Source organism: Oncorhynchus clarkii, chromosome 27 (assembly GCF_045791955.1).
Source record: "Oncorhynchus clarkii lewisi isolate Uvic-CL-2024 chromosome 27, UVic_Ocla_1.0, whole genome shotgun sequence".
NCBI lineage: Eukaryota > Metazoa > Chordata > Actinopteri > Salmoniformes > Salmonidae > Oncorhynchus > Oncorhynchus clarkii.
The window spans coordinates 28,168,146-28,182,488 of record NC_092173.1 but is presented as its reverse complement, the minus strand read 5'-3'; the positions used below and the strand labels follow the sequence as shown (position 1 = coordinate 28,182,488).

The following is a 14,343-nucleotide window of genomic DNA, read 5'->3' as shown; positions in this document are numbered from 1 at the left end:
CAGCAGCATAGCCATGTCATCTGTTTGTTCCCATGACAACCCATTTGTCCATCTCCTGCCAGGCCCCATCAGCCTCTTCAGTAGCCAGTCTATCCCAGAATGCCTTTCACCACACCACCCAGAGGAGATGGACCAGAGAAGGAGACAAAAAAGAGGACAGACAAAGAAATGCAGCAAGGGATGGGAAGAAGAGGGGGGACTGAGGGAGGGATGGATGGATGACCACAGAGAGACGGGGAGAAGGAGGGCTGGCGCCAGCTAGTATCCATGGTGACGTGTGGCGCCATGCAACACTCCTACTGAGGTATGATTACCTGTTGCAGGGAAAAACTTGTGTGTGTCTGTGTGTGTGTGTTCTTGGAACCAATTAAATAACATACTGACCCCCCTAGGCACTGAGAAGAGGGAGGGCGGGAGAAAAATAGGGAGTAGGAGGAGAGTGAGAGAGTAGGGGGAGAGCGAGAGAGAAGTGGGAGAGAGAAGGGAGATGGAAGGAAGGGAAGGAGAGAGAGAAGGGAAGAGAGAGCGAGAGCGAAAGTGAGAGAGAGAGAGAGAGAAAGGGGAGCGAGAGAGAGAGAGAGAAAGGGGAGCGAGAGAGAGAGAGAGAGAAAGGGGAGGAGAGAGAGAGAGAGAGAGAGAAAGGGGAGCGAGAGAGAGAGAGAGAGAAAGGGGAGCGAGAGAGAGAGAGAGAAAGGGGAGCGAGAGCGAAAGGGGAAGAGAGAGAGAGCGAAAGGGGGAGAGAGCGCAAAAGGGGGAGAGAGCGCGAGAGTGAAAGTGGGAGAGAGCGCGAGAGTGAAAGTGGGAGAGAGAGAGAGAGCGAAAGGAGGAGAGAGAGAACGAGTGAAAGGGGGAGAGAGAGCGAAAGAGGGTTAGAGCGCGAGAGTGAAAGTGGGAGAGAGAGAGTGAAAGTGGGAGAGAGAGAGAGAGTGAAAGTGGGAGAGTGCAAGCGTGAAAGGGGGAGAGAGCGCGAAAGAGGGTTAGAGTGCAAGAGTGAAAGTGGGAGAGAGAGTGAAAGTGGGAGAGTGCAAGAGTGAAAGGGGGAGAGAGCGCGAGAGCAAAAGGGGAGAGAGCAAAAGGGGGTGAGAGCAAGAGAGCGAAAGTGGGAGAGAGGGAGAGAGAAGGGGAGAGTGGGATAGAGGGGGAGGGCAGATAGAGAGATAGGGGAGAGAGAGAGAGAGAAAGAAAGAGAGAGAGAGAGAGAGAGAAGGCGGGAGAGAAGGGAGAGAGAGAGGAGGGAGAGAAGGGGGTGAGAGCAAGGGAGAGGATCCGAGAGAGAGAAGGGGAAAGAAAGGGCAGGGGAGAGGAGAGGAGTGAGAGAGAAGTAGACGGAGTGTGAGAGAGACAGGGGGGCAGAGAGAGAGGGAGGGGGAGAGAAAGAGGGAGAGGGGGAGAGAGAGGGGGGAGAGAGTGAGAGAGACAGTGGGGAGAGAGAGATAGTGGGGAGAGTAAGGGCGAGAAGAGCGAGAGCGACATGGGGCAGAGAGAGAGAGACCACGGTGTGCTATCACAGCCGCAAGATTTGTGAACTGTTGCCACAAGAAAAGGGCAACCAAAGAAGAACAAACACCATTGTAAATACAACCCATATTTATGTTGATTTATTTTCCCTTTTGTAGTTGAACTATTTGCACATAGTTACAATACTCTATATATATGTAATATGACAGCTAAAATGTCTTTATTGTTTTGGAACTTTTGTGAGTATAATGTTTACTCTTCATTGTTTATTGTTTATTTCACTTTTGTTTATTATCTATTTCACTTGCTTTTGCAATGTAAACATACAGTACCAGTCAAAAGTTTGGACATACCGACTCATTCAAGGGTTTTTCATGATTTGTACTATTTTCTACATGGTAGAATGATAGTGAAGACATCAAAACTATGAAATAACACATGGAATAATGTAATAACCACAAAAGTGTTAAACAAATATATATTTTATATTTGAGATTCTTCAAAGTAGCCACCCTTTGCCTCAATGTCAGCTTTGCACACTCTTGGCATTCTCTCAACCAGCTTCACCTGAAATGCTTTTCCAACAGTCTTTCAGGAGTTCCCACATATGCTGAGCACTTGTTGGCTGCTTTTTGTTCACTCTACAGTCCAACTCATCCCTAACCATTTCAATTGGGTTGTGGTCAGATGATTGTAGAGGCCAAGTCATCTAATGCAGCACTCCATCACTCCCCTTCTTGATCAAATAGCCCTTACACAGCCTGGAGGTGTGTTTTGGGTCATTATTTCCTGTGACAGTCCTCATGAGAGCCAGTTTCATCATAGCGCTTGATTGTTTTTGCGACTTCACTTGAAGAAACTTTCACAGTTCTTGAAATGTTCTGCATTGATTGACCTTCATGTCTTACAGTAATGATGGACCGTTGTTTATCTTTGCTTATTTGAGCTGTTCTTGCCATAATATGGACTTAAACTTTTACCAAATAGGGATATCTCCTGTCTACCAATCCTACCTTGTCACAACACAACTGATTGGCTCAAATTCATTAAGAAGAAAATAAATTTCACAAATTAACTTTTAACAAGGCACACCTGTTAATTGAAATGCATTCCAGGTGACTACCTCATGAAGTTGGTTGAGAGAATGCCAAGAGTTTGAAAATCTGTAGTCAAGGCAAAGGGTGGATACTTTGAAGAATCTCAAATGTCAAATATATTTTGTAACGGCTGTCTTGGGTGGAAGAAGGAGAGGACCAAAGCGCAGCGTGGTTAGTGTTCATCTTATTTAATAAATCAAAACTGAACACTGAATAACAAAAACAACTAAGAAACAACCGAAACAGTTCTGTCTGGTGCAGACACACAAAGACTGAAAATAACCACCCACAAAACACAATAGAACACAGGCTACCTAAATATGGTTCTCATACAGGGACAACGATTGACAGCTGCCTCTGATTGAGAACCATATCAGGCCAAACACAGAAATAGAAAATCATAGAAAAACTAACATAGACTGCCAACCCCAACTCACACCCTGACCATACTAAAACAAAGAATAAAATAACAGAACTATGGTCAGAACGTGACAATATTTTGATATGTTTAACACTTTTTTGGTTACTACACGATTCTATATGTGTTATTTCATAGTTTTGATGTCTTCACTATTATTCTACAATGTAGAATATTGACAAAATAAAGAAAAACCCTTGAATGAGTAGGTGTGTCCAAACTTTAGACTGGTACTGTATGTTTCCCATGCCAATAAAGCCCCTTGAATTTGAATTAAGAGAGGGGGGAGAGGAGAGATGGAGATGTGTAGAGAAAGACAGAACAGTGGGAAAGAGACTGTCACAGTGTCATTCCTCTGAGAAAAACAGCTGCAGATGGTGTGTGTGTGTGTCGTAGCATGATGTACCCTCTTGGGGACATGTTACATCAATAGCAGCAGGAGTGAGTGACAGCACCCTGGGGCCTGTCACCCCCCCCCACACACACACACACACTGGGCTACAGACAGATCCCTGTGACCCCCTCCTTCCAAACCCCCCAGCATGGGGTCCCGAGTGTTCCACCAGGAAAATATCAAACTATCAAAATCAAACTATCAAATTATCCTAATAATGTCAAAAGAGAGAAACACAGAATAGCAACCGTAACCAAACCTAGCGACCGTAACCAAACCTCTGTGGTTGAGATTTCACCCTGTATTGCTCGTAACGCAACGTAACACAGAACCAGCCTTTATATTTCAGCCTCACTCTCCCTCCGTTTCTCTTTTTCAACCATGGGTTCCTCTCTCCATCCTCCTGCTCTTTATCTCTGGTTGTATAGCTCAACTCTGCCCCCTGCTGGGATATCCATGCAATAGCAACCCTTCCACTACAGTTATCATTTATTATAGCAAGACTCCCTTTGCGATTGAATGTACTTGTAAAATGTGCCATGTAGAAGTAACATCTGATTGACTGGGGTTCAGTGTGCTCTTGAAATAATGCTCATTTGAAGAAATTATCCATGCTGCATTGTTCTGCAAACGTCATTACCAAACGTTCTCCCCTAGATAGCCTCGGTGTGTGTAATTGTCTATCTGTAGTATAGAGCTGTCGCATAGACAATGGCCCGTCACTGCAGCTCATCAACACACACACACGCCTCCCAGGAGCACTAGGCTGGAACAGTGTGATGAGGGGAGAGACACTGCTACAACATTCAGCTTAATTTACCAGGAGGAAATCAATGAGCAACATCTATATCCGTGTGTGTGTGTGTGTGTGTGTGTGTGTGTGTGTGTGTGTGTGTGTGTGTGTGTGTGTGTGTGTGTGTGTGTGTGTGTGTGTGAGGAAGAGAGAGTGTGTGTATCCTAGAAAGAAAGTGTGTGTGCGTGTATGTGTTCTTGTGAGAACGCGAGCAATAATGAAAACAGAGATTCTGCCGAGCTAGGCAGAGGTGTCTTTTGTCGCGCTAGAGTGGAGTGTTGACACACAATGACAGAACAAACCACCTACCTCCATCACAGAACAGAGCAGTGTGTGTGTGTGTGTGTGTGTGTGTGTGTGTGTGTGTGTGTGTGTGTGTGTGTGTGTGTGTGTGTGTGTGTGTGTGTGTGTGTTCACTTATTGTCATTCAAGGGAAAAAGTCAGAGTCTACATGGAAGATATCTGGTGTTAACTGGGAATGAAGAATTCATCAGTTGCATCATGTCCCCGATCAAAACAGAAGGGTGTGAGGTTGAAGGGAGGGTGAGAGATAGCTATGGCTGAGTCAACACTATGCAGCCACAACACCGGGAACTAATCACTGAGATGGGAGCTGAGAAGCACGCACACCCGCACACACACACCTCCCTCAACTTCTCTTGCAGTATTTCAGATGTTCAGCCTTACACACACACACACACACACACACACACACACACACACACACACACACACACACACACACACACACACACACACACACACACACACACACACACACACACACACACACACACACACACACACACACACACACACACACACCTGCAGAAGTGAGCAGGGAAACAAATTGCAATGAGCAGGTATTAACAGTAGAGGGCCCTCCATTCACATGTAATGAGCTGGGATATGGGACTGAACTCTGACATACACAAATACGAGTTTTCTGCTGTTTTGGTAATGTGTGTAGTGTAAACAAATGTTCCATGTCAACTGCCCTGCTCTATTAGTCCTGAGCTCACGAACATGCACAAGACACAACTGATTGTCCAAAGACATGTACTGTATTTGAATGTCACAGATGTATCACCTGGAACAAATTAACATGTGACACCTAATCCCTTGTAGCAGGGGTCTATGGCTGGGCGATATGGCCTAAAAATCAAATCTACATTTTTTCTAACTTATGACTCATTCACAGTATGCACTGCATGCACAAAACATTAAGAACTTCATCCTAATATTGAGTTGATCCCCTTTTGCTCTCAGAAAAGCCTCAATTCATTGGGGCATGGACTCTACAAGGTGTTGAAGACATTCCACAGAGACGCTGGCCCATGTTGACTCCAATGCTTCCCACAGTTGTGTCAAGTTGGATGGATGTCCTTTGGGTGATGGACCATTCTTGATACACACGGGAAACTGTAGAGCGTGAAAACCCCAGCAGCGTTGCAGTTCTTGACACAAACTGGTGCGCCTGGCACCTACTACCATACCCTGTTCAAAGGCAATTAAATATTTTGTCTTGCCCATTCCTCCTCTGAATGGCGCACATACATAATGCCTCAATTGTCTCAAGGCTTAAAAGTCCTTCTTTAATCTCCTCCCCTTCATCTACGCTGATTGAAGTGGATTTAACAGGTGACAACAGTAAGGGATCATAGCTTTCACCTGGATTCACCTGGTCAGTCTATGTCATGGAAAGACTAGTTTATAATGTTTTGTACACTCATTGTATATCTCCATTTGTTTTTATGTTTTCTCTAAACAAGCTTTGTTGCACAAATAAAGATCAATACGATGCATTTCAAAACAGTCAGCAATAAGATAATGAATTCAGTGCTTGTGAAATGATACTGTACAAAGGCTAAATATAAGTCTTCCACTACCATACGACTCACTCACTAATAACGTCATTATCTTTTCAAAATAGTTGAACCTGCTTTTGTTGCAACAATCACTGATCTAGTTTTCATGCCAGTCTATGAAAATTGCCTTTTTGTAAACAAATTTACCAGAATCATTCACAAGGCACATCCCCACTAATAATGACCAACTTCTTGTTGCAGGCATTATAGAAAATTAACACAGGTCTCAAACAATCTCAGGCACAAGCCCACGTGCAAGTGAATACCCAGCTAATCTTTATATTCAAGTCTAGCCAACTTGGATCCATTAGCTAGCTAACAAGGTAGAACTGTTGAACTGTTATGCACACACCCTGTCTGTCTCCAACTGTTTAAACACCATACTAACCTGTCCTCTTTGCTTAGATGTTGAAATCAAGTGGCCTACCTGGATAAGAATAGGCTTTTTTCTCAGATTGAGATGCCAATTAATTATATAAATGCATATTTTTATGCTCATTGCACATTTATAAAACACAGACTAGACAGTTGGCACATAAGTCTGTGGCTAAAATGCAGCTAGCAGTACTGTCATCGATACTCTCACTTTAGTAGGGTCTGCTCTCTGTACATTTTGTGAGTTGATACACAAAAAGGTTAAGATTAGAAAGGTTAAGTCCTCTATTACAGTAAAATAATGTCTCAATGTGTTTCAGTGTTCATATGACCAATTCTGATGGACCAAACCTCAAATGCAAATAGTGAGTTTAAACTGCTTGTCAGAGAGAAAGAAGTGGTCTTTCTTGTTCATTGTTGTAAATGTCAGCAAGGGGAGGGACTTGGTGTATGAGTGGGAAGGTGCACCCAGCCCAGAAGGAGGGAAGGAAACCGACCAAAAAGACAACATGAGAACAAACGGACAAACTCTCATAAAAACGGAAGAAATAAACCTTGATTCAGGCGATACAGGCATTTTGAAATTTGCGCTAAAACATACAGTACATTCAAATGAATTTGATATATCACCCAGCCCTACAGGGGTCTTCAACCTTTTCTTGACCAGGGACCCAGAGATGAATATATTTGGTAGAACGTTTTTCATTATTTTGAATTCCCTACATTATAATTGGAAGAGGAAGTGTAAACTCTAACATAGGCTATTAGCTAGAAAGTTAACCAAAACACAGTGTGCAAAGCTGTCATCAAGGCAAAGGGTGGCTACTTTGAAGAATCTCAAAATACATTTTGATTTGTTTAACACTTTTTTGGGTTACATGATTCCATATGTGTTATTTCATAGTTTTGATATTTTCACAATTATTCTACAATGTAGAAAATAGTAAAAATAAAGAAAAACCCTTGAATGAGTAGGTGTGTCCAAACGTTTTACTAGTAGTGTCATTTCTTTCTAGACCCCCTGCAGTACCTCCGCGGACCCCCGGTTAAACCCCCCTGTAGCACTTAGACTGTTATGGCATCTTGTTTGGTGTCCCAGTACAAAGAGTGTCCTTGTACACAGTGGAGATGTCCCTTTCAGTCACCCAAACACAAGCATAACCACTATTATCACCATCAACAGTACACACACACACACACACACACACACACGTACATGCAAACAAACACACACACATGTACATGCAAACAAACACACACACACGTACATGCAAACAAACACACACACACGTACATGCAAACACACACACACACACACACACACACACACACACACACACACACACACACACACACACACACGTACATGAAAACACACATGGACATTCATACACTGACTGCAAAAGCACTCCAAAACTCTTTCCTCAAATCCCTTCTTACAATGCTCTCCAGTTGTCTTTTGTTGGTAACAATTAGGGTTGCAAACAGTCGGATCTTTCCGGTAAATTCACAGAAATTTCCCATGGGAAGTTAAGCCCGGGAATTTTAAGAATTTTGCTTTAAATTAATCAAAAACATCAACTTATAACAGTGAACCTTTTTTGTGGGATACACATAAGGCAATTATAGGTATTGTGGCATATTTTGGTTAAATGATCCCCAATTCAATGGAAATGCACAGTGCATTCTTCCATCACATGTACAGCTGATTCTCAAGATCTTGCAAACTAATGAGATGCTATTGAGCCCACACAACTACACTGTCTGAGCCAAGGACTACATGGTAAATTTGGATTACAATACTGGGTGCCTATAGCGTAGTGTGTTTAAATCATTTCTAACTTCTTAACCATTTCTGCTAGTTAGTTTTTGCTACCATGTGGATTTTAGCTTGCTTGAGCCTTCTAACTGAGGAGTGTTAATTCACCTGTTTCATACATGTTTCATTTTAAAACAGTTATCTTACAAAGAAGTTGTTTAATCTAACTGCTTAACCATTAATCTGTACATGGAATTATATTAGTTTTTTTTACCATTTAAAAAGAAAATGCCACAGGCACTGCACTGTCTGACGTGTGGACATTTCACTGCAGCTACTGTAGAAGGAAAAGCTGTGTACATTTGCAAATACTGTGCCAAATCATAAGTGAAGAATACAACAAAGACGCAGAATCATCTGACCAAGTGCACAAAGTTCGCACAGCTCTCACAATAAGCAACCTCTACTTTTATTCGAGGTGAAAATGATGAATCAGACACCTTATCGATAGCAACATTTCATGGTCCTTCTGGAATCAGAATTAGTTTTGACTCATTGGAGGAACGTAGTCAGAGAAATGCTGATGAATGTCTTGCTTGAGCTGTGTATGCAACTGGTTCACCTCTGATGCTCACAGCCAATGTGTATTGGAAGAGATTTCTGAATGTTCTTCGCCCAGCATACACCCCTCCAACCAGACATGCTTTATCTACTCATTTGCTGGATGTAAAGTTCAACAGAGTTCAAGTGAAGGTCAAGCAAATCATAGAGAAAGCAGACTTCATTGCAATTATTTCTGATGGGTGGTCGAATGTTCGTGGGCAAGGAATAATTAACTACATCATCTCCACCCCTCAACCAGTATTCTACAAGAGCACAGACACAAGGGACAACAGACACATTGGTCTCTACATTGCAGATGAGGTGAAAGCAGTCATCAACGACCTTGGACCACAGAATGTATTTGCACTTGTGACAGAAAATGTTGCGAACATGAAGGCTGCTTGGTCTAAAGTGGAGGAGTCCAACCCTCACATCACACCCATTGGCTGTGCTGCTCATGCATCGAATCTGCTCCTCAAGGACATCATGACACTGACAACACTCTACAAAAGAGCCAAGGAAATGGTTAGGTATGTGAAGGGTCAAGTTATAGCAGCACTCTACCTCACCAAGCAAAGTGAAAAGAATAAAAGCACCACATTGAAGCTGCCCAGCAACACCTTGTTGGAGTGGTGTTGTCATCATGTTTGACAGTCTCCTGGAGGGGAAGGTGTCTCCAAGAAATGACTAATCAGTCTGCTGATATGGCCAGCCCCATCAAGAGGATCCTCCTGGATGATGTATTTTTGGAGAGAGTGGCAAGCAGCCTGAAATTCCTGAAATCTATAGCAGTAGCCATTGCACGGATTGAGGGAGACAATGCCATCCTGTCTGATGTTCAGACTCTGTTTGCAGATGTAAGAGAAGAAATCCGTACTGCCCTGCCCACTTCACTGTTGCTCCAAGCAGAGGAAACTGCAGTTCTGAAATACATCAAAAAGCATGAAGACTTCTGCCTGAAGCCCATACACACTGCAGTGTACATGTTGGACCCCAAGTATGCTGGCAAGAGCATCCTGTCTGGTGCAGAGATCAGAAAGGCCTATGGTGTCATCACTACCGTGTCTCACCACCTTGGACTGGTTGGCAGTCTGGCGAAGTACACTTCCAAGCAAGGGCTTTGGGATGGAGATACAATATGGCAGTAGTGCCAACATATCTCATCAGCCACCTGGTGGAAGGGACTTTGTGGATCTGAGGCTCTTTCCCCTGTTGCCTCCATCATCCTCCAAATCCCACCAACATCAACTGCCTCAGAGTGCAACAGGTCCTTGTTTGGGAACACACACACCAAAGCACGCAACAGCCTGACCAATACAAGGGTTGGCAAATTGATGGCCATCCGGGCAAATTAGGCTTTTTGAGCCTGACAACGAACCTTCCTCAACAAGGTTGGAAAGTGACAGTGAAGATGAGGCCTCAGAGTGTGATGTTCAAGAGGTGGACATTGAGGAGGTCCAGGGAGAAGACATGGAAGCCTGCATCATCCCAGAAACCCTAGACCCACTCCAATTTGCATACCACAGATCCACAGATGATGCAGTCTCTATTGCAGTCCACACTGCCCTTTCCCACCTGGACAAAAGGAACACCTATGTGAGAATGCTATTCATTGGCGGCCCGCCAGGACTTCCTGATGGGCCGCCGCCAGGTGGTAAGGCGGTAACAACAAATCCGCCACCCTGATCGTCAACACAAGGGCCCCTCAGGGGTGCGTGCTCAGCCCCCTCCTGTACTCTCTGTTCACTCATGACTGCTCTGCCAGGCACGACTCCAACACCATCATTAAATTTGACAATGACACAACAGTGGTAGGCCTGATCACCGACAACAACGAGACAGCCTATAGGGGGGAGGTCAGAGACCTGGCCGTGTGGTGCCAGGACAACAACCTCTCCCTCACCGTGACCAAGACAAAGGAGATGATTGTGGACAACAGGAAAAAGAGGACCGAGCATGCCCCCATTCCCATCGACGGGGCTGCAGTGGAGCAGGTTGAGAGCGTCCACATCACCAACAATCTAACATGTTCCAAGCACACCATGACAGTCGTGAAGCAGGCATGACAAAACCTATTCCCCCTCAGGAGACTGAAAAGATTTGGGTCCTCAGATCCTTAAAGGTTCTACAGCTGCACCATCAAGAGCATCCTGACTGGTGGCATCACTGCCTGGTATGGCAACTGCTCGGCCTCCGACCGCATGGCACTACAGAGGGTAGTGTGAACGGCCCAGTACATCACTGGGGCCAAGCTTCCTGCAAACCAGGACCTCTATGGCAGGCGTGTCAGAGGAAGGCCCTAAAAATTGTCAAAGACTCCAGCCACCCTAGTCATAGACTGTTCTCTCTGCTACTGCACGGCAAGTGGTAGTGGTGCGTCAAGTCTAAGTCCAAGAGGCTTCTAAACAGCTTCCACCCCCAAGCCATAAGACTCCTGAACATCTAGTCAAATGGCTACCCTGATTGTTTGCATCCCCCCTCTCCACACCACTGCCACTCTCTGATGTCATCTATGCATAGTCACTTTAATTAAATCTACCTACATGTACATACTACCTCAACTAACCGGTGCCCCCGCACATTGACTCTGTACCGGCATCCCCCTGTATACAGTTGAAGTCAGAAATGTACGTACATTTCACTCCACAAATTTCATCTTAACAAACTATAGTTTTAGCAAGTCAGTTAGGACATCTACTTTGTGCATAACACAAAGTCATTTTTACAACAATTGTTTACAGACAGATTATTTCACTTACATTTCACTGTATCGCAATTCCAGTGGGTCAGAAGTTTACATACACTAAGTTGACTGTGCCTTTAAACAGCTTGGAGTCAATTGGAGGTGTACCTGTGGATGTATTTCAAGGCCGTACTTCAAACTCAGTGCCTCTTTGCTTGACATCATGAGAAATCAAAAGAAATCAGCCAATACCTCAGAAAAGAATTGTAAACCTCCACAAGTCTGGTTCATCCTTGGGAGACATTTCCAAATGCCTGAAGGTACCACGTTCATCTGTACAAACACCATGGGACCACGCAGCCGTCATACCGCTCAGGAAGGAGACGCGTTCTGTCTCCTAGAGATGAACGTACTTTGGTGCGAAAAGTGCAAATCAATCCCAGAACAACAGCAAAGGACCTTGTGAAGATGCTGGAGGAAACAGGTACAAAAGTATCTATATCCAGAGTAAAATGAATCCTATATCGACATAACCTGAAAGGCCGCTCAGCAAGGAAGAAGCCACTGCTCCAATACCGTCATAAAAATGCCAGACTACGGTTTGCAACTGCACATGGGGACAAAGATCATACTTTTTGGAAAAATGTCCTTTGGTGATGAAACAAAAATAGAACTGTTTGGCCCTAGTGACCATCGTTATGTTTGGAGGAAAAAGGGGGACGCTTGCAAGCCGAAGAACACCATCCTAACCGTGAAGCACGGGGGTGACAGCATCATGTTGTGGGGGTGCTTTGCTGCAGGAAGGACTGGTGCACTTCACAAAATAGATGGCATCATGAGGACGCAAAAGTATGTGGACATCAGTCAGAATGTTAAAGCTTGGTCGCTTGAGTGTATGGAAACTTGTGTATGGAAACTTCTGACCCACTGGGAATGTGATGAAAGAAATAAAAGCTGAAATAAATCATTTTCTCTACTATTATTCTGACATTTCACATTCTTACAATAAAGTGGTGATCCTAACTGACCTAAGACAGGGAATTTTTACTATGATTAAATGTCAGGAATTGTGAAAAACTGAGTTCAAATGTTTTTAGCTAAGGTGTATGTAAACTTCCAATTTCAACTGTATATAGGGAAGATAATCAGGGAAGTGATGGAGTCCAGGTGAGTCGACACGCAGGTGTGCGTAACGATGGTGACAGGTGTGCGGTGTATGAGGCAAAGGTGTATGTAGACTTCCGACTTCAACTGTATATTGTTCTTTTTTACTGAGGCTCTTTAATTACTTGTTACTTTTATCTCTTATTCTTATCCGTATTTTTTGAAACTGCACTGTTGGTTAGGGACTCGTAAGTAAGTATTTCACTGTAAGGTCTACACCGGTTGTATTTGGTGCATGTGACTTATAAAATGTAATTTGATTTTGGTTTGATTTGATTTGAGAGGAAGACAACCAAAGCTTTAGTTGCTAGACTATCATTTTATGTTGAAAACGTTTTTGGGAGATGCGATGAATCATTGGGGATCATTCAATGTTCCCTTTCTTTTGTTGTTCGGTAAAATCATCCCATGTGAAGAGTCAACTCATTTAATTAGTTCAATTCGTAACAATTTAATTTATTTTTTTTCTATTGGAAGGATTTTATCATTTGCAATTATGTCTACTTATGATAAGGTAAAATATTTGTTTCTGTCTCCATATGATATGGTAAATATATCCAATGCAAAAAACATCTACATTTAAACGGTATTAATATTAATGTGCATATATTTACATTAATTCCCATATATTCCCGGTAATTCCCATATATTCCCGTTAATTCCCATATATTCCCGTTAATTCCCACGGAATGTTTCCACCTCTGAATAGTCCCCAAAATGTGTAACCCTAGTAAAAATGTAACAACATTGTATCTGGGAAAGGTGAGACTTGTTTCAGAGTAAGAAACAGAGAGAGACCTGGTCAGAGAATACGGTCTGGTTACAGCCCGGTCAGCTTCAGTGGTCAGTGTTGGTCGGTACTCACTGCGACACTTGGCGCAGCGGCCCTTGTCGTACTCAAGGAGTTCCAGGGAGCGTGAGCGTTCTGTGACCGAGCGCCTCCGCCCCCCCTCTTCCCTCAGGCGAGCTGCCTCTTCTTTAGCATACACCCCCAGCTCCTGTGTGTAGCGACCATACATCTGGAAGAACACACAGAAAGGATTATTAAGGAGTAGGTAACACACACATAAACATATACAAAACATGCCATGTACTTACAGCAAGTACTGGGTATCACACTAGACTAGCCTACTTACTACAACACTAGTTTACTTACACATACTGTAGAGGTTCTAGACTGAATGGGTCACACTGGCATATTGTAATGGCAGTCTAAATTCTGCAGTCAAACTTTTTTCATTATGTAATCCAACTATTTTTGTGGATATGTGAGCAACAAAAGTTCAACATTCAGCCGAACAACAGGCCCTATCTACAGTGTATAGGACTGTATCAGGCAGAACAGGCCCTATCTACAGTGTATAGGACTGTATCAGGCAGAACAGGCCCTATCTACAGTGTATAGGACTGTATCAGGCAGAACAACAGGCCCTATCTACAGTGTATAGGACTGTATCAGGCAGAACAGGCCCTATCTACAGTGTATAGGACTGTATCAGGCAGAACAGGCCCTATCTACAGTGTATAGGACTGTATCAGGCAGAACAACAGGCCCTATCTACAGTGTATAGGACTGTATCAGGCAGAACAGGCCCTATCTACAGTGTATAGGACTGTATCAGGCAGAACAACAGGCCCTATCTACAGTGTATAGGACTGTATCAGGCAGAACAACAGGCCCTATCTACAGTGTATAGGACTGTATCAGCCAGAACAACATGCCCTATCTAC

At 43.7% G+C, this 14,343-nt stretch overlaps 1 protein-coding gene across 4 annotated transcripts in view; it reads right to left on the bottom strand.

Moving 5' to 3' along the window:
* Positions 1-14,343, bottom strand: part of LOC139385686 (chloride channel protein 2-like) — a 186,469-nt gene that overhangs the window by 120,955 nt on the left and 51,171 nt on the right. For all 4 annotated transcript variants that reach the window (XM_071130956.1, XM_071130955.1, XM_071130957.1 and 1 more), the window contains exon 2: positions 13,478-13,631. In XM_071130956.1, coding sequence (XP_070987057.1) covers positions 13,478-13,631 — 154 coding nt within the window. The remainder of the gene's footprint in view (positions 1-13,477; positions 13,632-14,343) is intronic.